Source organism: Manis pentadactyla, chromosome 13 (genome assembly GCF_030020395.1).
Source record: "Manis pentadactyla isolate mManPen7 chromosome 13, mManPen7.hap1, whole genome shotgun sequence".
Lineage (NCBI taxonomy): Eukaryota > Metazoa > Chordata > Mammalia > Pholidota > Manidae > Manis > Manis pentadactyla.
The window spans coordinates 12,117,628-12,141,016 of record NC_080031.1 but is presented as its reverse complement, the minus strand read 5'-3'; the positions used below and the strand labels follow the sequence as shown (position 1 = coordinate 12,141,016).

General features: G+C 51.4%; 2 protein-coding genes across 4 annotated transcripts in view; both read right to left on the bottom strand.

Annotated features, from left to right (window-relative positions):
* ST3GAL4 (ST3 beta-galactoside alpha-2,3-sialyltransferase 4) overlaps window positions 1–1,196 on the bottom strand; it is a 39,915-nt gene extending 38,719 nt beyond the window's left edge. For 2 of the 3 annotated variants that reach the window (XM_036930100.2, XM_036930104.2), the window contains exon 1: window positions 1,087–1,196. The gene's annotated coding sequence lies outside the window, so the exon portion shown is untranslated. The remainder of the gene's footprint in view (window positions 1–1,086) is intronic. The other variant, XM_057490723.1, reaches the window with a different exon arrangement.
* DCPS (decapping enzyme, scavenger) overlaps window positions 1–23,389 on the bottom strand; it is a 37,939-nt gene continuing 14,550 nt past the window's right edge. Inside the window, exons 3-6 of the mRNA XM_036930112.2 lie at window positions 16,281–16,426; window positions 10,706–10,819; window positions 6,108–6,218; window positions 1–4,162 (exon numbers count right to left, since the gene is read on the bottom strand). Of these exons, the coding sequence (XP_036786007.2) occupies window positions 3,896–4,162; window positions 6,108–6,218; window positions 10,706–10,819; window positions 16,281–16,426 (638 nt within the window). The 3' untranslated portion in view covers window positions 1–3,895. The remainder of the gene's footprint in view (window positions 4,163–6,107; window positions 6,219–10,705; window positions 10,820–16,280; window positions 16,427–23,389) is intronic.

The following is a 23,389-nucleotide window of genomic DNA, read 5'->3' as shown; positions in this document are numbered from 1 at the left end:
TCCTCAAAACCTGTTTATTGAACTGAAACACTTTAAACAAATTCAGTCCATGCTTAATTTTTAAGTGGTTAAAACCTGGTGATTGAAGTTTAAGAGATTTCAGAATCCAATGTAATTTCAGTAATAATAAAAAAACATAGGGTTGCCAAATCCTTATGTTGCTAACTGAGGATATTTAAAAAACTACCACTATCACCCTCTTCTTATAAAAAAGAAAAGACATTTTAACGTTACCCATACTGTTTGGAATAAAGATTTAGTCCTTTCTGAGAAGAGGAGTTTTCCGGCCTATATCAAACTATTCAGAAATAAAATACACAGTATTATAATGTTTTGGATATGGAAATATTACAAGAGAAACAATTTCAAATGTTGCTTCGTATGTAATTGTTTCTTGATTTGTTTCTCAATTTGGGGATCTATATTGAACAGGGATATGCAAAGTGGAGCTTAAATGCCCAACTGTTCTGAAATGTTGTTTTTGTTTCATGAAGGAATGTTGACTAATATAGAACACTCAGCAGTTTTGCTCTATGAGGAAACTTTTGGGCAAACTGAGAGGAGCCCTGAACAGTACAGTCATGCGTCCAACTGCTCCTTCCTTTTCCAACCAAGCCAGAAGGAAAGTAGGCCAAGTCCTGGGGGCTGACGGCCAGCTACGGAGACATCCAGGATTTATCTGGGCAAGGTGACATCTATCACTGCTCCAGCAGAGCCAGGACACGAGCACGCACATTGTGGACATGCAAGGAAACATCTGGCATTCTTTCCAGCACAGAGGACAGACATGTCACACTGCTAGAGGGGCTGGCATCAGCTAATAGTCAAAGTGGGGCTGAGATACCAGACCTTGCTTCCTCAGGAGAGACAGGATGTGGGGTTCTGCAAAGTGATAGAAGGGAAGTGTAAAGCAGAGGAGAGGGGTGGTCCTTATTCAGCATCCCCTGGCCTGACAACCAAGAGACTGGAATTCGGAGTCAAATGCTTATTAAACCTGCACTGAAGAGAGGCACTGCCCTCTGCCCTAGATACTGGTAAATGGTGAACAAACAGTCAGAAGTCTCCTGTCCTGGGGCTGACACTCACCTGGTGACATTGGGCCAGACCCAGCACACCTTGAGGCAGTTTCTTTGTACAGGGGAGCAGTGCGAGGGTCCATGAAGTGATGGGCTGTTTTCAGGTATGACACAGTAATATAGCAATTTTAAAAATAAGGGTGAGGTTGCTTTATTGTACACTTCGAATTCCTAATTGACTCTTGAGTCCAACAGTAGCCTAACCTACCCTCCAGGCAAGTGGGGCAGACAGACAAATCAATGAATGTAGTAGAAAGAGACAGCCCAGAAGCCACCCTGAAAACAGGTATGCAGCAGTCTGGCATAAAAGGTGACCCCAGGAAGGCACTCAGGGTATGTATGCTTTTGGAGCCTGGACAGTACTCAACACCACGGCCTGTATTGACCCAGTGCCTCCAGCAGGACAGCGTAAGTGGAATAAGGTGATGAGGGTGATCAGGACAAAGGGGCTGGCTTGGAGGGAGAGCAGCGGCACCGGGCAGGAGGGAACTTCCTCCACCAGGTGGAGAGTCAGCAACAGAAGGTCCAGCTGGCTCTGCAGGGGAGCCCTAGCTAGTCTTTCTCCGTGTCTAAGAAAGGTGAGAGTGGGAGGCCTGCAGAGCAGACCCCTTCTGAACTGCCATGAAGATAAACAAAGCCGAGTAGAGGAGTGAAGGGGATGCCCACCCAGAGAGGCCCTGGGGAGGGATCTGACCCTGGGGGTACCCTCTCCTTGACAGATCAGGTTCTAGGAGTGGGGCCTCACCTGACTCCACACAGGTGATGCTTGGAAAAGACTCACAAATGGCCAATCCCGAGCCAAAAATGGCGCAGGAACCTCCCAGGAGATGGGGTCCCGCCGCCCTGGAATATGCCCTGTGAAGGCATGCCCTGCCTCTGCAGACGTGCCTCCCTAGCCTGATCTATCCCTCCTCCCTCCTCATAGGGTCACATATCCATCCATCGAATGTCTACCAGCCATCTTGCAAGAGTCAGAACTACAAGGTGAAGACGAGAACATTAGTTAAGACCTGTGACCTGTGACCCATACCTTCCAGGAGTGGCCTAGGGCAGTGGAAGCATAGGACGAGGCAGTGGGTGGGGACTGTTCTAGGGGGAGGCCTTGCTTTGCTCTTCCGTAGCACTGGGATTGGGAAGATGGGGCTTATATGTCAGTACCAACTATACTTCCAGCGGGGAAGAGGGTGGATTCCCCAGCAGTGCCTGGGATGGGAGTAACTAAGATGCAGGGAGGAGCCTGCGAGCTGAAACCTGCTCTGGGAAAATACCTCGGGATTTCAGCCTCCTATCCCCAAGACCCCCGCAGCGACCAGTGTCACTGCCCACAAGAATACTGGCTTTTCCTCCAGGACACAGCTGGTCAGATGTATGGTGGGCCATGAAATAGATCCTGCTGTGTCTCCACCTGAGATATACCTGCTTATCTCGTCACCACGTGAATCCTGGGACTCTGAAGAGCCACAGGAAAGGAGCAGCCGGGTCATGAGGCCTCGTCTACAGCCTGGGGCAGGTCTCTTCTCTAAGGCCCGTGCTTTCTGACCACACATTCCACTTCCCTGTCATTTCTAGAGAGTCTCTGGTCCAGAGGCCTTGAGGTCCAAAAGCAACTCCTGGCACTGTGGGCCTGCAGCACGTGACAGACAGGGTTACCACCTGACAGCTTTCACCTGCAAGTGAAGGAGCTCGACTCTGAATCCAGACCTCTTGGTTCTCGGTCCAAGGATGCGGAATAAGAATCACCCTCTCTGCCTCAGCTTCCCTCTTGCTACCTATCCATCACTTTGCAGAACCCCACATCCTGTCTCCTGAGAAAACCTCAGGAAGCAAGATCCAGGGTCCCTCAGCCCTACCTGGACTACTGACACATGCCAGCCCCTCTGGCAATGTGACACACCTGTCCTCTGTGCTGGGAGGTGTGACCCTTCCCGGATAAGCCCCTGATGGCTCCCTACAGGCCATCAGCCTTGGACACCGGAAGTCCATTTCCAGCCTCAAAATCTGATAACCAGGGACCTATGATGCTGGTAACACCTTGAACCCAAACCACTCAGAGCTTTGTACTCCCCTGCAACCACATCATTCTGCCCTTGTTGATACAGTTTTGTATTTAATTTCCATGTGAGTTTGTTTTGTCTTCCCACTTAGATAATAAACTCAAGGCCAGGGACTCACTGACCAAATGGCAGAGGCCAAGTCAGGCGTTTCTGGACTTGCACTATCTGATTCTTACTAAAAACCCTCCCACTTCCAGGCGGCAGTCCTTCATTCTTGTCAACAAGGAGGTTATCGATCAGGCTGACTCACACAGGGGGCACACGGGACCTCAGTGCTGGCGAGGGAAAGAGGAAGCACCACCAAAAAAACATTATGAACTTTTTCCAGAGAATTTTCGTACTTGGGTTTTTGGGGGAACTCCCAAATACGCAGACCTAAAGAACCACCAGGAAGGAACAGAAAATGGGAAGAAGGAAGAGGGATGTGGTGGCAGAGCAGGAAGGAGTGAAAAGAGGGGGAAACAGCAAGGATGGCGCGCACAGGGATGTGGAGAAAGCCCTTGGCGCCCTTCCAGGTCAGCCGAAGCCACTCCAGGGACTTGCCGTTCTTCCCAAGAAGATCCCGCTGGCTTCTGTCCACTCCACTGGCCCTTACCATGGCCTCCCCAGGCCATGCCATCTGTCCACACCGAGTAAGACCAATACTTTTTTCACATACTAGGAATAAGCTAATACAAAACATATTTTAAAAAAATTCTCTTGGTGCTAAAAATCCTTCCCACACCCTGATCCCACACATGTTCATCCTGACAGCCCAGGGTCAACTCAGCTTTTCTGGGCCTCCTGCAAGAGCCTGAGCAGGGGGTCACCAGCCCTGAGGGCAAAGGTAAGCGTGCGCTGCTGGTAGTGCTCCGGGTCATGCTCCAGGTTCTCAATGACCTCTGCCAACAGGTGGGCCCGCTCCACCCCCGCGCCAGGAGCCTCAAAGCCCAGGGCCGTGAAGTGCACGTGCAGGTGGTAGTAGGAGGGCAGGTAGTGCAGGTACACGCGGAGGCGGTCTGCCCTCAGCTGGTAGCGCTGCAGGATGGCCTCCTGAGGAGAAAGGGGGAGGCAGGAAACGGTCACCATGCTGCCCCCCAGCCCCTGCCAGCATCCCCTCCTGTCGTTTCCCAGCTGGCCTTTGGACACCTAACAAAAGCCCTTCACATGGCTTTCTGCCCACTGTTTGCTTCAGGCCCGTCTTCCATTCTAGGGACTCCACAAGTGCGGTGACAGCAGCAAAGCTGAGGTTCTTTCCCCAGAGGAAGGGGCCAGAGGCCTCGATCAGGGCTCCCCATTCCAACCTGGATAAAGTATTCGCTTCCTCGCATGGTTGCTGCTGGGGGACCTGGAAGCTCCAGTGTCTAAGGCCAGGCCCCAGGCCCCCAGGACTGCGGGGACTGTCTCCCCCAGGATGGTGCATAAGCACATAGTCGTAAGTAGGGGGAGGAGGCCCTGCTCTCGCTCCTTGCACAGAAAACTGTGAAGCTTGGAAATGAAGGAGATGGGCTGGGACTGGGGTTGAGCTAAGAACTTGGGGAGAGAGAAAGGATGGGGGGAGGGGACAGTGGAAGAGCTGCCCCCAGACAGGCCAAAGGAAGGCCAAACATAACCCACTGAGTCTCGCTGGACTCCTATAGGAAAGCACTGACTTGGGCCCCGCCTCCCTTTGCCCATCCCCACCCTGTTCAGGGGTAGGGCTTCTTCTATCAAACCCTCTTTAGGAGCATCGAAGGCTTGGAATTAAAAGGAGGCTCTGATTTTCATTGTGGGTTAATAGCCCTGAGAAGGTCAGGGGTGAAGAGAAAAAGATTAGGGCCTCAGTAATTAGGTGAAGATTAGGTGAAGAGAAAAAGATTAGGGCTGAGAATGCACCCCAGAATTTATACTGCATTTGAGCTCACCCCAAGGATCTCTGCAGCAAGATAAGACTAGAGCCCGGGCACCCAAAGGGCTTGCTTGGGTAAGCAGGCCTGCCCTGCTCAGGTGAGGCTGTCTGGACAGATGAGTGTTGGCCCAGCATCGCCTTGAGAGAGACACCACTCTCTGCCATCCAGAGGCTGTTTCAAGAGAGAAACAAGTCACTCCAAGAAGACAAGCAGCCAGAGAGAAGGTGATGTGGGCAAGTGTGGGGTAGAGAGCAGGCGGGTAAGGCTGCAGTGATGGGGGGACAGCGGGCTGGGGGTTCACAGACAGCAGATCCAGTCAGAGCCCTTCCTCCAGGAATGCATCAAAGCCTCAGAGCAGCTCTTGTTGAATGGAACAGGCCACTCTCCCGGCCAGGCCCTGAAACAAGAGGGCAGTGGGGGAAACAGCATCTTCAAATGTTTCAGAGTAGAAAAAGGCGAAGAAAAACCCAAAGAGAGGTGGATTGAGAGGCATCCCATCCAGACACGGAGGGCTGGAGAGATGAGGTGAAAAGTCTCCTGCTGGGTCAGTCACTCAGCTAGTTGGGGTCGAACATGTCAGAACCAGGATCACACCCCAAGATCCGAGGCTCTCTGCCACCATCTTTCCTCGCACCCCCAGGGCTCCTGTTAGCAACCTCATAATTTCATTTGATTTCAAATTTCATTTGATTCATCTGATACCCCAGAGAAAACATCCCAGAATGCCAGTCTCTGCCCTCAGGGTAGGTGATGCATACACATCAGAGGCATGGGCCCATCCACCCCAGAAACATGCCTGGCATGTGTCTATCACACGCAAGACAGGTGATCCTGAGACGGGAGGTCATCCCAGATGGGACCTGCAGGATAAAGGCAGGGAGGCAAGACTGGGAACCTAGGCAGATGACGGTGAGTCTGGGGGCTGAAAGTAGGGCTGGAGGGTAGGGCAAGATGAGGTGACAGGGGTCCTCGTGTGGTCCCCAGCATCCAGACAGAAGCCCTTTCACTAACGGACTTCCTTTCCTTGGGAGGAAAGCAGCCAGGGAACTCCCTGGAATGGGAGTGCAATTCCCCTGGGCTTTGGGGTGGGCTTGGTGGAGGCGACTCACCTGCCCCTCCCGGAGGATGTTCCTGAGCAGCGGCAGGTGCTCTGCACTAAGGTCCCGAAGCGACCTGATGCCTCGGCGATGACAGATGGCAATCAGGTACAGGTCGTCAAGCTGTGTGGAGACAGCAGGGGGAAAAAAAGCAAGCTCAGCAGGGGACCGAGCCAGGGCAGGCTGCCAATCCTGGAAATCACCGACAGAAGCAGGAAGTGTCCACTCCCAAGACCTGCTGCAGTGCCAGCCACAGCTAACCCTGGGGACTCCATGGCAGGACCGAGCCCCAGGTCAAGTGGGCCTCCACCTGCCCAGGGTGAGTGGAGTCTAAGGAACAGAACTTCTGTTTATTCTTCCAATAAAGAATATCATATGTATTTATATACTTACAGAACTGAATGGGAGGGGTAGCAGGAAGGAAGTTCAAGAAAGTGCCAAGGATAACTCTTTCCCTCTGAGAGTTAATGGTCTAATTGTATGTACATAAGTAACAACTACAAGACATGAATTGATAAAAGTACAGGAGGAAGAAAAGACTGTCCAGCTGGGGTGATCCAGGAAGGCTTCCTGGAGGAGGCGGAGGCGGCTCTGGGTCTTGAAGAAGAGGTAGGGTTTGAGAAAGGGTGTTCTGATAGAAGGAACAGTGAAAGCAAAGGCTCAGAGGCAAGAAACTATAGGGCATGTAAGGCAGAAAGTAAGCAACTCAATCTGCCTGGAGTTGAAGGTACATGCAGGGGTATAGAGGGACATGAAGGGTGGAAAGGGAATCTAAGGCCAGCTCAGAAATAAGCACCACCAGAATGCTTAACCTTTCCCTCTCTTCTCCGGTCTCACTGGGCTCACAGGACAGCCTTTCTGAAAACAGCTACTGGCTGAAACCCTGGAGGTCACAACAGTGCAAAGAATCAAAGTCAACGTGACCTTGGGACAGAGAGCAAATGAACTTTTCCTTTTGCTCAGAAAACTTCCCACCCTCCCCTGCTCTCCCAAACCCTGGCCTGGGCTGGTTATCACATCCACGTGCAAGGCGGACCCCAGACATGGGACTCCAAGGGGCAAGGCCTGGAGAGACTCCAGCAACACTCAGCCCCGCAGTCCGAGCTGCTAGACTCCTCCAGGAGATGATTTGGGGGCCATGAGTCACCCAACCAAATCCCTAAGGGCCCCAATTTAAAAATTGAAAATGAGATTTTCCATATGGTGCCTGGTGTCCAACTGTGTCTCTTCACGCCATAAGCATTTGTCTCTGCCAGAGTTCTAGGAATCTGGGCTCTCTGCCTCAGACCTGCTGCAGATGGCCCACTGGAAACCTCCCAGCAGATGGCTGAGCTGTGCCCACCCACCTAGGTCTCAGTTCTGCCCACAGGCCCCTTCTGGACCATCCCTTCTCATGACCTGTGCCTGGGACATTTACTCTCTAAGGGCCCAAGGGGCAGCCAGGAACCAACTGCTTGAACATGGGATATGTATGCACATGCCTGTGGGTGTCTTTAGCTGTTTTATGTGTCAGTGTCACTATCCCAAAATGACAGTAGCATTTGTTTTAGATGATGTCTGCTGACAAATCCCAAACATGACTTTAAATGTACCTCTCTGCTCCACTGGCATGGCATGAGGCATGAAGCCTGGTGCTGGAGGTCAGCTCACAGGTCAGGTGAGGGAGCAGACCAAAACCCATTCTTTGATATCAGACATCACCCCAGATTTTCTGCAGACAGCCAAAGGATCCCTGGCCCAGAGAAATGATGTGAAAAAAGTTAGACTAGGGGCTGGTAAGGGTCTCAGACTGGCAACCCAGAAGAAGGCCCATCAATCACGCTGAGGAGACAGACTCCCATCAATTTCTTTTCACAAGGCAGGACAATAAAATCAAAGTAACAGCCTCCTGGCAAGGGGGAAGACTAAGAATGGCTGTGGCTCTGGACAGCCAAATCTCCAGCTCTAGAGTGGCTCTAAGGAAGTTTCCTAGTCTGAGAAATTTAGACCAGAGAACCTAAATTATACAAATGGAAAATATGTGTGATGATGTAAACATATACATAGATGCTTATACATAAGATATGCAAAGAGAGAGATGAAGAAATAATCTCTTCTGAGGAAACAGTCCCTTCTGGGGAAGGGAAATGGAGGAATGTGGGGTGAGGGAACCTACTTTCACTGCCCACTCTTTGTATATTTGCATTTTTACCATGCACATGTTTTAACTAGACCTACAATAAAAAATAATAAAAGAGAATATATAGGTGATCTCTTAAGAGATTTGAGAAAGGGATGTTATCACCTCCAGGGAGGCTTTAGTAAACATTAGGTAATTGATAAATATTTATGGACTGGATGGATGGATGGACATATGGACAGTCTCTTCAATCCTGAGCCATCAGTCGAGGGGCAATAAAGATATGCTTCTGAGAGAAGTGGCAATAGGGGGAGATTCCAGGAGACTCCTCAAAGCAAATGCCAGAGCACCTCTCTCCTCAAGCCTCCCCTGGTGCAGACAAAGAACAGAAATCTGGGTCTGGCCTGTCTCCCAGCTGGGTACACTGCCTAATTCTGAGGAAGCTGTCAATTTCAGTGTTCTGTCACCAGTCAAGGATCTGAGACACTGAAATATGGTACCACTAAGAGACAAGTGCTAATTAAGCAAAGGTTAAGAACAACTGCACCTGCATTCTGTCGAGGGAAAGGCTGGCCCATTCACAACCCCTGAGACAGGTCACCCAGCCTTCTGGCTGGGAGCCCAAAGCAGTTCCTGAAGCCTTTTCTGTCTTAAAGGGGACAGAGAGAGGGCATTTCCACTGGCAGGCCAGGCAGGATGCCAGCCAGCACCAGGTCAGGACAATGGATTTCCACTCTCAGTGCTGTGGGCTCAACTGTGTCCAGGGCTTCCCAAATGGGGATGCACAAATCAATCTTCTGTTGCCCTTGCGTGGCCCTCAGACACTGCAAATCGCTAGCTCTTCAGTTTTCAAGGATCTCACGAGTCAGAAGTTCCTCCTCCGACACGCCCTGCATCCCACCTCCCATGAGCCAGCGTGCCTTCCCAAAGCTCCAGGCCCAGGGCTGCCTGAGGGGCAGACAGAGGGTATGCAGAGCTGCATGAAGACCTCACCCAGAGCTTGCAGCAGCATTCCTATTTCGAGGCCTTGTCCCAGCTCCCAGGCATCGCCAAGGCCAGGCCTCGCTTCCTCCCTAAAGCCTGGGGTGGGCTAGGCTGCAGGAAGGGAGAGTGGAAGCAGGTTCTCTCACACCAAAGCCCACATGGAAAGCTGTCTTCTTTGACCTTGCCTGGCTCTAACATAGTGCCCCTCAGTGCTGACTTCCCAGAACGCCCTTCCAGTTCCTACTCCCTCGGGCCATGCTCAGTAATTCCCTCAAGCATCCACTAAGACAGCTGGCACTCACTTGCCTGTGTGCTTCTGAGCCAAAACCCTGTCCCTCTACCCCAACCACAGGCCCTCAGCCCCCCTTTCTCAGCAATGAAGGAGTGGCATGGCAGGTCCAGAAACAGCAAATGAAACCAAGCAAACTGTGGGTGAGCTCGTTCAGGACCCAAAGGCCAGCCACAGTTGAAGGAGCTAGGCAGAGGCATCCCTGGAGAGGCGGACAGGGCCCTTTGGACAGGGCCTGGACTTCAGAACAATGTTCCTGCATGAGTCTCAGGACCATGTGAGGAGCTGAAGAAACAAGAAGCGCCCACCCGAGAGCAGAGTGCAAATCCACGCTTGGTTTACGCAGATTCCAATCGGAGGAGGGGCCTCTGTCAACTCCCCACTTCCTACCCAGCAGTCCCGGACCTGGCTTCCCAGGCCTTGTCCTGGGGCCTGTCCTGCTGCAGGCTGAGCCTGGCCAGTTCCAGTGCCTTTGGGGGCACAATGCTCCGCTGTTTCTGCTCCCATCCAGGGATAAAAGTCCACTCAAAGAGGTGACACTGAGTTGTGACTTTGGTGGCAGGTCAGTGTGGGAGAGGGAGGAAGGGAGGGTGGAAGAAGGTGGTGAGACAGAGAGAGGGAGAGGTGACAGAGAACTGGGGAGGGACAGTGTGAGTGACGATAGCTGGCTGGATGCCTGCTCCTGAGAAGGGGAGAAGCAAGGGGCGTGTGGGTCCAGGACACAGGGCTGAGGCTCAGGCTCCTGGAAGACCCCTTTGTGGTCAGGTGCTGTGGGGACTCCTGAGGTTGGCCGCCACGGTTCGGTTCCTGCAGGCCAGTGCTTCAGACCACGGGCCTGCCTGGATCTGCTGGTGTCCAGGGCATGGACAGGATGTAAACACTCATCCCAGAGCTCCAGGTGCTCCCCGAAGTGAAGGAGGCAGGCCAAGCCACTTGGCCAGGTAAGGAATGGCCTATGCAGTTTAAACAAAAACATCATCTCATTCTTCACCCCTTAGATGGAAGGAGCCAGGAAGGGCTTTCGGTGGACACAGTAAGGTATAAACATTTGTGTAAGACAGGAATGCACTCTCACTGCAGAGCTCAGGCCTCCCCTTGGTGCTTAATTATCACCTGCCTAGAGAGGAACCAGTGAGAGAAAGAAAGGCCAGATTAAGGCGGGCCAGCACGCAGCAGGGAACTTAAGAGACCAGAGGGCCCCAGCAAGAGAGCTTTTACCTGCTGTTGGTTCCACTTGAGATCCGGGATGAGCACAAAGCCATCAGAGGGATCTGGGTTCTCAAAAACAATCCGGTCAGCTTCAGCCTTCTTGTCGAGAATGTTATACACCCACTGGAAGGAAGGGGAGAGAGGGTTCACAGCCGTTCACCACACCTGGGGAGACGCCGCACACCAGCCTACCTAAGCTCTCTGGCCCCTCCAGCCCCAACAGGCCACTAAACAGGCAGCTCTACACTCAGCCTCTTTTGTCTCCAATGATCTGCTCTTGAGGAACCAAAGAGATTTCCCCCCTCCCACCACAGCTGACACACGGCCAATGCAGCCATGCCCACAGGGGCCACTGCAGCTCAGATGGGGCCTGCCACTGAGGCTCTTCCTGGTCAGCACGTGTACATGCTCTGCTGTGGCCTCATGGCCTGGTCTGCAACACCTCCTCCCCTGCAAACAGGACTTGGAAAAGCTGTCTCCTTGGGCCCCTTCCCACTCTACTCAGCACCACACTGAGAGGCAGATTGGAAGATCCTTCCACAGAGGAAACCAGCTACACACCAGGACAAGGCAAGACTTAGGTTCAGGAAGTTAACGTGGGTGGACTGGGTTTCCCATCCTGCTGGGATTCTTGCTAGGGGTGGGCTGGGTGCTTCTGGCCGCCTGGAGCCACAGCAGTCTAGGCTGAACAGACCCTGCATGACGAAGGAGACCTGGAGGCCACTTGGAGATGGCGATTACACAGACCTTTCCCGTCAACCCAGGGCTACTGCCCTCCCTCATCACCTTTTATCAGCTGCTGACAGCCTTCAGAGGACCCTTCCTTGGGCACTACGTGGATCCCAAGGATATCACTTCACAGTGAAGCTCCTGTGGCCTCCCCGAGCAGACAGCCTACAGGGAGGTTAAGATAAGGCCCCTGTTCTCACAGGGCTCAAACCCTCAGACCTCCACTCTCTCCGCTTCCCTCAAGCTGAGGGCCCTTTCCAACTGCAACTTCCTTCCAGGTCAGAGAACCCTCTGCCTGAACCAAGAGGTCCCTGCTGGGGAGCCAGGAAGAGGCCAGTGGCTGCGCTGACACCACTGCCCCTTCTGCCTCACCATCACAGAGGGCCTCCAAGTTCAGTAAGGGAGGCTGGGGAACCCACACACCAGACAAACAGAGGGCTCCCCTGCCCACTCCCAGGAATGCCAGCAACAAGCAGTGTGTGCAAAGGCCAGGGCCGGGCGCTGGTGTCCAGTCTGCACACCTCACTCCGAGTCCGCATCCTCGGCTCTTGGCCGGCCCGGCCAAACTAAAGTGCAACTATCTGAGATGCACAGGGAGATGCAGAGGATACCTGCCTGGGAATACTGGGCCACCCAGACCTCTGGTGAGACCACAGGTCAGGAACAATGCAGTGCACCCACTGTGAGAGAGGAGCCTTGCCAAGGAGGCTGGGAGGCCTGGAGGACAGCAGGCATGCTTCCTCGTACGGCACTCAGGCCAGGGCAACGCCAAGCTCAGCATGTCAGTTCTCCCATGGAGGCATTTCCTCTCTGACTGGAAGTACCTCTGGGAATGTGCTACTGGAGAAAAAAGCCAGCCAGAACCTGACCTGAAGCATCCCCCAAATCAAGGGCGGAGTGGAGAGCTCTGCGGCGCCAGCCTGAAAGCAGGCCTCCCGGGGCCCTATCTCTTTTGCCCATAGATAAGCAGATCCTGCCTCAACTGTAAAGCTCCATGTGGTGTTAGAATGATCGGGTTGAGCCCAACGGGACATGGTTTCACTGCCTACCTCCACTACTAACTAGCTGTCACCTTGGCAATGATTTAATCTCTCTAAGCCTCTGTTTCCCCCTTTGTAAAATGGGGCTAATACTCTACATTTGGGGTTGCAGCGAGGACTGTGAGAAAACACCCATAAAAGTGCTGGCATAAAGCAGTACCCTAAAGGCAGAGGATGGTGCTCAGAGAGCTTCATGCTGAGGAGGTGCTGTCACGAGAGCAACTGGAAAAGGGAAGATGGAAGCAGAGGAGGCAGGCTGACTGGGGGGAGAGGGACCAACAAGGACACGACTGGAGGGCCGGGACCCCCAGGAGGGCGTGGCGGTACCCAGAGTCTTCCTAGAGGCAGCCCCTGCTCCGGGACCTCCTGAGGACTAACCCTCAAGCAACCCTGGGGGGCTGGTGCTGGCAGCACCCTGGTTTGCAGGTAAGCAAAGAGCAGCTGTGAGCAAGTCCACACAATGCCAACCCGGAGTCGCTCGGGAAGGCCTCTGGGAGAGCAGGATGGGCCTGAACCCACAAGAAGCCTCAGAACAGATGCCCGGGTAAGGAAGGGAAGGGAACAGGGAACAGAATTCACACGCCTCGCAGGGGGCTATACAACAGAGTGACACCACTGGAAAGCAAGCCTGGGAGCCTGGGCCAGCCCAAAGACACTAGGGCTGTGGGTGGCACCGACTGCTTCTAGAAGGCAACTGTCATGGCTTCCTTGAGGTAGGTGACACCCCAAAGCCCCCTGGGCCCCCTGTCCTCCCGGGCCCTCCCTTTGGATGTCTGGCTCCTGCTTCACTCTCCTCCTGCCTTTCTGCTCCCCCACTTGCCTGCCCGTCTCCTCCGGCCGCCCTTCACCTGCCCACGCCTCAGGGGTCTCAGCTCTGCCTTCTCCTTGGTCCCAGAATTGTCACCTGTGTGTGTATAATGGCAGCTACCATTCTGGCACCTATCCTGGGCTGGGTACAACAGCAGGAATGCGATACATGGCACCTCTCTCAACTTCTACCAGGACCCTACGACAGGGGTGCTATTACTTGCATTTTCCACACAAGGAAACTGGTGCTCAGAAGTGAAGGGTAAGGTCACGCTGCTCTGAGACAGCAGAATGAGCATCGAAACCCTGGGCTGACGCTGGAGCCTTGAAGTGATGACTCACGAATGGACATTTTTAGCCTGGTGACCTCTAATGCTCAGGAGCCAGACATCCGCTGCGTTTGTTACTGGGAAGTTACAAGTGCCTCAAGCGCAAGGAGTGGAACTGGGCAATCGGCTAAGAGCACAGACGCTGGGGCCAGAACACCTGGCTTCAAATCCCGTCTCCAGAGGGCTATTGTGAAGTCCGAACGAGGTGATGTGTATCAAGTGCTGAGAGCAGTTCCTGGACCTAGTGCGCGCTCAGTGCATCCCCGCCACACTCGCGGGCTTCCACCTAAGCCCTCTCCGCTGTCCACGTCCCCCGTCCCAGTTACCGATCCCACTATCTACCCCACTGCCCAAGCCAGACCCCAAGTCATCCCAGACTCCTCTCACCTCTGCAAATGAGCCCGCTCCCAAGTCCCACCTCTTCAATTGCTATGGAGGCTCACCGCCGCCTCCGCCCTGATTCAGACCAATGCTGTCTTCTGGTCCCCAGGCCTCCATTCTTACCACGCTCCAACTCATCCTTTGAACCTTGTCATGTTACCCGCATGCTTACAACTGCTTAGGGGGCCCTCACCGCCTGTGACAATCATCCTCACATCTGATGACCGTTAGAAACAGAGTTTTTAAAAATACAGATTTCCCAGCTCCACTCCCTGAACATTCTGAGTCAGCAGATACAGAACAAGGCCTCATGCTCTGTATTTTTTAAAATCTCACCAGGAAATCCTGATGACCAGCAAGGTTTGAGAGCTCCTGGTCTCGTTCTGGTCCCTGCCTGCCTTCTCCTGTCACCTCCTGCTGTCCCTCCAGCTCCCCAAATGCGCCAAATGATTCCAGCCTTCTGCCTCCGTACTTGCTCTTTCCTCTGCCTGAAATGCCCTCTCTGCCCTGTCCACTTGGTAAATTTCTATTTGCGACTTAAGACTCAAGTGGAGGAACCCCTCCCCTGTGAGGCCCTCCCCACCACTGAGATGACTATTCCCCCTTTGTGTCACCAGTGTCCCCTGTACATAAACCACCAAAGTGCTTATCCCATTATACTACAGTTGTCACACTACATGTCTAGCTTCCCTGTAAGACTGTGGGGGTAGGATCAGTGTTATCTTGCTGACCCTCCAGGCCTACCATAGGACCTGGCACACAGCTGATGGTCAGTAAGTATAATGACTGCTCTCACTTAAGCTAAGTATTTGTAAACTTGCTAGAAAGAGCCAAGAAGAATATATAAATGCTCAAGTCAAGCATAAGCTGTGGAATTTTGCTGTATTCTTTTCCAAGAGGAACTGTACAATGCTATATAAGGTACATACACGACTCACACTGACTAAATTAAGGGCTCCCTCTCTTGAATCCCATGTAGGTGACACTCGAGCAGTAGGACACAGATTACAGGAGATCCCTCTAGGATCCTGAACGGCAGAAGCTATCTAGGAAGATGGAGACATATCTCCTTTCCACTTACAAGACAGAGCAAGTGCTGAAACTTAAAATGATCACACCAGCTTGAGGTAGGGGGACATTGTGCAAATACTGCATAGGGGTATCATGACTAAGAGCTGGGCTGGTCTTCCCCAGTGGGACAGAGGCCTGCTGGCACAAAGGGCCTCCCACTCAGCCTCTTGCCTAACTTTCCCTGAGTACAATTCACTTCGCAGTGCCCCTTACCCAGGACACCCTCCCTTCTCCTGGGCCTGGGAGCAGCAGCTCTGAGTTTCCTGTTTTAGACACCCTCTGCCACTGTGACCTGAATCTTGGGGAGAGTAAGTGAGAGATGCTCAAAGAGAACAAGAGTGAGTGATAAAGAGATGGAGACAGTGAGAGCCAGTGAGTGAGCAAGAACATGATCCATCCATCATGTTTAACTCTAAGCATTCACATGGGGCCAATTCCAGGCAGTGGCTCTGGCTGGCGCTGGGCCTAGGCCCAAGAAGGCGGGATCCCTTAACTAAACAGCCTTGCAACTGGTCCAGTGGCTGAAGATGCTCAGAAGACGCTGCCAGCCCTTGAACAACCTCTTGGGAGAGGAGGCCCTGCACAGAGCCCCTAGGAACAAGAGAGCCCTCCCTCTATGGAATGAGTGCAGGGGGAACGAGGGAAGGGGAAATGTTTACTCTGGGACTTGACTTCTGGAGGCGGGTTTTCTGCAGGCAAAACCAGGACAAAGTCTAGACTGGGGTGGGCTTCACCCAGCATCAGTCTTCACCCAGGCACAGACCCCTGGGGAGGGCCCAGACATTCTGCGACTGTCTCCAGGCTATTAGAGAATAGACACAAATACTTCCAATGGGACAGCTTGCCTTGACATTCCCAGAGAGCCTCAGTAGCACGCCCAAGACCAGGGTCAATACCTTATCCACAAAGGCTTCTCTGACCATCCTACAGAAAACACTGACCACCTCACCCCAGGGCTGTCGATGCCACTTATGCTGCTGATTTTTCTCCACAGCACTCACACCCTCATGTCATCTGCAGTCACTTATATGTTTGTGTGTGACACCTGCACGAGGTCTGTTTGGTGAAGGCAGAATTCCGCTGTGCTCTCTGCTGTCTCCCCACAGTCTGGGGACAGTGCTGGCCCCTGGTAAGATCACAACAGACGCTTGAGAAAGATACACCAGCCACAGGGACAGCACTCTGTGTCTGAACCCTCTGGGTAGTTTGAGATGTGGCACCAGTCACCTGGATGCTGAGGCTCTGGGACTCCAGGTGGGGTAAGGTGATGCTTTTGTAGTCGCCTCCCGTCTCTCGGACCAGGTGGAGGTCCTGGTGCACGTACTTCTGCAGGTGCTTCTCTGTGGCAGGGTAAACCACGGTTGTCTTTACCTCTGCAATGACACAACATGGCCCAGGACCGCAAAGTTAGTCAACTCTGCACGATTCTGCGTCATTCTCGTCCCCAGGATGGAAAGGAGATGCCGCCGCCCCGTCTTTGATTCCTTCACCTGAGCTCCCCTCCCACAAGGTGCCTCATGCCACTCAGTTCATGAGGTGAGCCACACTCAGAACCTGGACAGCACAAGGTTTTCACTGATGGGCCACTGGGTGCCGCACGACCCTAGCTCCCCCCTCTATTTTCTAGGCACAGAAATGAAAGGTTTTTGACACTTCTCACATAGATTTCTAGGTATGTAGCTTTCTGAACCCAAAGCTGAAGATCCAGTTTAAAGCCAAGTAGCCTCCCTTAATGTACAGCGGTGCTGCCCAGCACAATGGTTACAGGCACAAACTCTGGTGCAGACTGTCTGAGCTCAAGTCCTGGCCCCGCTCCTTCCCAGAGCCCCTGACCCCAGTGCCCTTATTTAACCTCCCCATCTTTCAACTGAGGATAATAATAGCTCCTGTCATAGAGGGGGGAGGATTAAGCAAGTTAATACCTGTGAAGCACTCAGAACAGTGTCTGGCACTTAGATGTACTCCCTGAGAGCCGGGTATTTCTAACCCAGGGTTCCTCAGCCCTGGCACCATCATCACTTGGGTCTAGATCATTCCTCATTGTGGAGGCTGTCTCATCCACTGCAGGATGCTTAGCACCATCGCAGGCTTTTACTGGGGTGCCAGTAAAACCCTCTCTCCAGCTATGACAACCAAAAATGTCTCCAGACATCGCCAAACATCCCCCAAGGAGTGAAATCACCCCAAGCAGATCTCATCAGACGGAAATCTTAAAAGTTTTCTAAACAGACTTAGGCTAGGGTCCTGGTCCAACACCACCTGGTTTTGGATAAGCCCTTTCCCTTATTTCTAGTAACATCTGATACAACTGGTATCACCACTCTCACACTTACATACAGCACTTCAACACAGATCATAAGGGCAGGAAAGGAAAATGGTATTTTAAAATCAGTTGGGATGCTTCTCCAAAGACCCGTGTTCTCCTCAACTCCCTCGCTCTAGAATCAGACGTGTCCTCCCAGGGAGGCCCGAGAGAGAGGCAGCCCCATGGGCACATTCCAACAGGCCAGGAAATTCCCCTACTCACCACATACCCCAGACCCAGCTAAGAACCCCCAACCTGCACTTTCATACTTATCTGAGGACAAGGGTGATTTTAAGCCCCATTTCACAGGCGAGGGAAAAGGGCTCACTGGGATTTGAGATGTATCCAGTTATCATGCCATGAGATGTGACAGTGACAAGGCTGGAACTCAGGTCTTCTTACCCTAAAGCTCTTTCAACACCTGCCTAAAGGCCCAGCATCATCTTCCAACAGCCCAGAGGGCATGTACCCAGGTGCCGGTCCAAGCACATCCTTCTGGTGAGGCTCAAAGGCCCCTGGGCCCTCAGCTCTGGCACAGCCATGGACTCCAGACCCGAGCTGACACGAGACTCCCCTAACTGGCTGTGCAACCTTGGACATGTTATTTAACGTCTCAGTCTCCGTTTTCTCATCTGTTAAAGGATGGTCATAAAATCTGTCCCACCGAGCTGTTGTTAACATAAAACAAAACATGTCATCTGGATCATTACAGGAACTAAACAGATGTCACCCCACTCCCTGGGAATGTCTGGACCTGACGCTGAAAGGGAGGCAGGAAAGCCATCTCACAACCCTCTGGGCAGCAGCAAAAGCAGCCCTCGCTTCTCACTCCGACCACTCTCTAACGGCACAGGGTCATAGGCCGGAGGGCAGAGGTCAGGCACACCAGCATCTCAAGAGGCAAGATACCGCCTGAGACAGGTCAGATGGTACCCCCTTGGCCCTTGCGGTATTCCCTAGGGAAGTTCCATGATTTTCTGCGGTGTGGCCAGATTGTGGTGCCAATTGGTCTGGATTCCAACACTGGCCCTACACTGTCACCCTCGGGAAGTGACCTGACGGAGGCGGCTGTGTGAGAACTCAGCGAGCAGCAGCTGGGAGGCATCAGAAGCGGCCCGACACAGAAGTGCCCCCAATGCTGGCCCTTATTCTTGTGTTTGTTGTTACTTTGGTTGCCAGGCTGGGCAGTGGGGAGGCAAGCCAGGGCCTGTGGCGCACCCACAGAGCAACAGAGATGGGCCGGGGACAGAGGCAGGGCTGACGCTGGAGAACGGCCTCCCTACCCCGTTGGCAACAGCCACCCAGCCCCGGGCTCACAGCCAGGGTGCTAGGGAAGCGGGCACCTCACCAAGCCAGCCCCCTCCTGCCTTCCCCCTCAGCGGCAGGGAGAAAATTAAAAGGCATCTTCCAACTGCTCACTTCCTGCCCTCCTTCCTCCTCTCTGGAGAAACTCCTGCCCAGACGCAGAAACCCCATTGCTGGGCTCGGGAGGCCCCCTCAGGGCCAGTCACTCCTCGGGGCCTGGGTCTGGGAGACCAATGCCGGCAGCCCCGGCCAGGGGCAGGCTGCTCCCACACACTGCAGGGTCGGGTCCTCCGCCTCGATTCTGGGTGACTCCACTGGCTCCCATCCGGGCCTACACCGCCCTCCGTCATCCTGATCCAGCCCCCTCCAGCTTCACTGACCACCCTTCCCCCTCGATGTCCCTGCTGCAGCCACACTGACCTCCTCACAGTTCCAGTCACCCACAAGTCTAGGCCCCACACTGGCTATTCTGTCACCGCTCTGTGTCACCCAGTCAGGTCTCTGCCCAGCGGTCAGCTCCTGGGAGCTCCGGCACAGCCCTGGCTACAGAGGCGCGCTTCGCCTCATTGCCGTCTGTCTCCTGCACCCACTTGTTCTCCCTTCCCTCATCCCCACCTGGCAGTAGAGTACAAATCTATTGTCTGATTCTCCCATTAGAATGTACCTTCCAGGACAACAGGGATTTTGTCCACCTTAAAAAAACTTTTTTTAAAATCATTTTATCCACAGCATCTGAATAGCATTGAGCATACAGTAAGCACTCAACAAACCCTTAACTGAACAAGTGAATTAATGAATCTGGCCTTTTCAGACTTAAGCCTAGGAGGAGCACTTTGTCCCAAATGAAATAAAACCTTTCTGATAAAAATCAATATATTTCCCAATGCTAAGTTTCTCACTGGCAGTTAAAAGTGAACTCTGGTGTTTACCTGCACGCCAGTAAAGATGCTGACCTGCAGCTGATCTCCACGAGGACTTTCATCAAGAGTCAGTGGCCAATAAATGCTCAAACTGTCAGGGGAAAATATGCTGGGAAACAGGATATTCACACACAATATCAAAAACATCTCCCCATAGATTACTTATTAATGACAAAGAGAAAACACTAAGTGGCCACAGTGACCACCACTCCCACCAGGACAGACCGACATTGTGTGCCTTCCTGGGGGATGTGATGCCACATCCTGGCCAAAAACACAGAGCCTGAAGCTGACCGTTAAGGAAATACCAGCCAACCCAAAGCCAGGGATTTTCTACACAAGTGGCTTTACAACTCTTCCAAAGTATTGACGTTAGGAAAGACAAAGAAAGGAGGGCTGCTCCAAAGTAAAGGATGCTACAGACTAGAAGGGACCTCAGAATGGGGAAGGGTCTCGCTGGGAAGATGGTACTGAAACAAGGGGTAGAATTTGATGATGGTCCCTACATTACAAAACAGGTTTGTATAAATGTGAAATCTCTTAAAGTTGATCATTTTACTCTAGTTCCTGGGAGACACACACTTAAGTACTTAGCAAGGAAGGGTTATGTCTGCAACTTACTTTTCAGTAATTATAGTAACAAACTATTATCATATGTACATGTGGAGAGAGAAAAAGCGAACGTGGCAAAATGCTAACAGGTGAAGGGCTTTTGTAAGGGAGTTCACTGTACTATTCTTCCAACTTTTCCCTAAGCTTGAGACTTTTTTCAAAATAAATTTTTTTAAAAAGTGTCAATACCCTCTGGACCCTCAGCGCTAATTGCTAACAGACATGCCAGGCACTAAGACGTAGGTGTATGCTAACTCACTCACTCCTCCCAACAAACATGGGGCGGGTGTAATTATGATCCTGTTTCACACTTGCGGAAACCTTGGTCTCACAGCTCCATTTGGCTCAAGACTGGGCTTCAGCAGTGGCACCATGATGCCAGCACCACAGGTCAGCAAGTGAGGCTTGATGACCTGTTGGTACCCTCTCTGCCAACTCACATTTAGCAGAACTGACTTAAGGGGCCACCTGCCCTGGGTGAGCAGAACCAGGCACCCTCCCTGGCCAGCAGCTTTTCCTTGTGGCTAGAAAAACAACAAGGAACTTCTCAACCCAGCCCTCCTGCTGGCATTCTTAGAATGACTTGGAACGATCTCAAACCCACCCCTTAAAAATGTTCACAATATATTAGAGAGGACTTCCTTGATACTATTTTTAAAGCCTCTCTACCAGTCATGCTTCTTCAATGGTTTTACTTTAATTCAAGGTCTGTTTGCACATAGGTTAAAGATTCAAAGGAACTTGCTTTCAAATTTCCTGCACCTCCCTGCACAGCACTTGAAATTCTTCTAGCCATTTCTTTGGTTGTGTACTTTCACTGTTCTAAATTACAAATCTTGTTCCTCCTTGACGTTTCAGTTTTACTACTATTTATTAACCTCCCATTATGGAAGATAAAGATATAGCTTTCTTACCAGCTCTCTACCAAAAGAGGGTGCATGTATGAGCATGCATGGGTGCACGTGCACACTCACACACTTTTAACCCCTTATCCTCACAAAATAACCAACTCACAATTTTGGGTAAGTCAGTATTCAACATTAACACTATTATGATGTAAATGTTATTCACTGCTGAATAGCAAGCTATGATGATTTTTCCTTTTCAGTGCAATTTTTGGTATATGGAGTTAATAATTACTTTGCTTATTTTATAAACTTACCACTAATTCAGCCCCACATCCACTTCCCTGTTTATATAAACTTCCTCTTGATGTTAAAACTCATTTGACACATGAGCAATGCATTTGCCCGGAGCCTCTGCAGGTGCCCCGATGCACCTGGGAGCTCTGCACACAATCACCCGGGGGCTCCTTCCCATTCTCTTTTGTTCTAAGTACCTTGTTTCCTAGATCCACAATCTTCCTCTTTCATGTTTATGTCCTCATTTTGCCAAAACAGTGGTTCTCAAACTTAGTGTGCATCAGAACCACCTCACTGAAGATGTCTGGGGTATGGCCCAATAATCTGCATTTCTAACAAGTTCCCACATGCGGCTGCTGCCACTGGGCCAGGGACCACGTCAAGAACCGCAGTGTGAAAGTGCAAACTCAAATTGCCTCTAGAGATATGGTGCAAGGGAAAGGAGTTCAAAGACATCTAAGTATTTGAAAATGTCTAATTCCACTGTCACACTGAAGAGTCTGGCAAAGAATTATAGGATGGAAAGCAACGATCCTCAAAATCAGTGCTGCTCTGTGAGCCGCTCGAATGCAATACTGCTGTTGACAAGTCTAGGTCATTCTGATCCCTAATTTTTTATACTGACCTGTTTTTCTGTTGCTCTCCCCAATGTCCTGATTGTGTTGGGGTGATCTTGAAGCGAGTGTGTTCTCATCTATAAGAGAGGGAACTGCTGGGCCTTTCAGTCTTGAAAATCACGTTCTTCACTCCTGGGAAACTGTCTTATTTCTTTGATCACTTTCTTCCCCACTTTCTCCCTTCCTTTCTTTCTGGAGTACCTATATGGAGATTCGGCTTCTTCAATTCATGTTTTTTTCTCTCTCCCATTTCCTGTCTCTGTGCCTTTTTGCTCTACTTTTAAGGAAGTTTTCTTCAACTTCATCTTCTACTCTTCCATTGAAATTTTTCATTTCTGTAAGGTTTTTAATTTTTAAGACTTTAAAAACATTCCTTATTGATAGTATCTCATTCTTATGCATTTGATATACCATAATTTCTCTGAGATTAACAATAGTGCTTGAAAATTCCTTCACCCTGCATGGTTTGTTTCCTCCGAGTGCCTTGTTCTTTTCTTTTTCAACTAAGGCTTTACTCAAAAGTCTGCTCACTTTTGCTCAGCCAATCACTTACAGTTGAGAAAGAGGCACCAAAAAGCTGATGAGAAGCTCTGTGGACAGAAGTGGGTTCACCTGCACCTTCACTTTAGGATGATCTGCTCTTTCTTTTGCAGGACAGAACCCCCAAGAGGTTAAGTGTGTTCACCTGGGCTGCTCAGCTTCTCCGCGGACCCTTCCAATGTCATACATGGAGGTGTAAGCCTGGTTCACAGCACTGAGAGTGACAAGGAAGAGAAGCAGCTGAAGGCCAGGGGGTGGGGAGAGGGGAGGGAATAGGGTCACTCAGCACTGGACATGTAAACTTCACTTACCCCCAGTACAGTCCAGTGCCATGCCCCAACCCTCAACTGCACCTAGAATCTCTAGACGCTCTTGAGACTCAATCTTGAGAAGGAGCAGGCACCAGTTATGTCCTGTGGGAAAGGGGACTGGAGGATGGCTGCTCAGATTTCTCCTCTGCCCATTCAGGGCTTCCTACTCAATCTAAGTCAGTTACTCCTCCTTGGCTTCCTAGGGGTACCTCCTCTCCCTTCCTCTAGTCTTTATGGGTTATTTTGAAAGGTGATTCCTTTAAAATTCCTTAATGCCATCTTAATGAAGGTTTTAAAGGAAGCAGTTGGGCAAGCTGCACCCCTTTAACTGGAAGGCCATGTTCTCTATCTCCTTTATAATGCTTTAGTTTTCTTCTTAGCTGTTTATTGCCACTTGATCTATGTACTTGTTTTTTTATGGTTCATCTCCTCTAAATGAACATAAGCTCCTTGAGAGCACACTTTCTTTTGCATGGGGTGTGCAGTGGCTAACACAGCACCTGACACATATTAGGCCCTCACAATAGAGTTTATAGAATCAAATACATATTATGCCATTTTATTTTTAAAAGACTGCATGCACA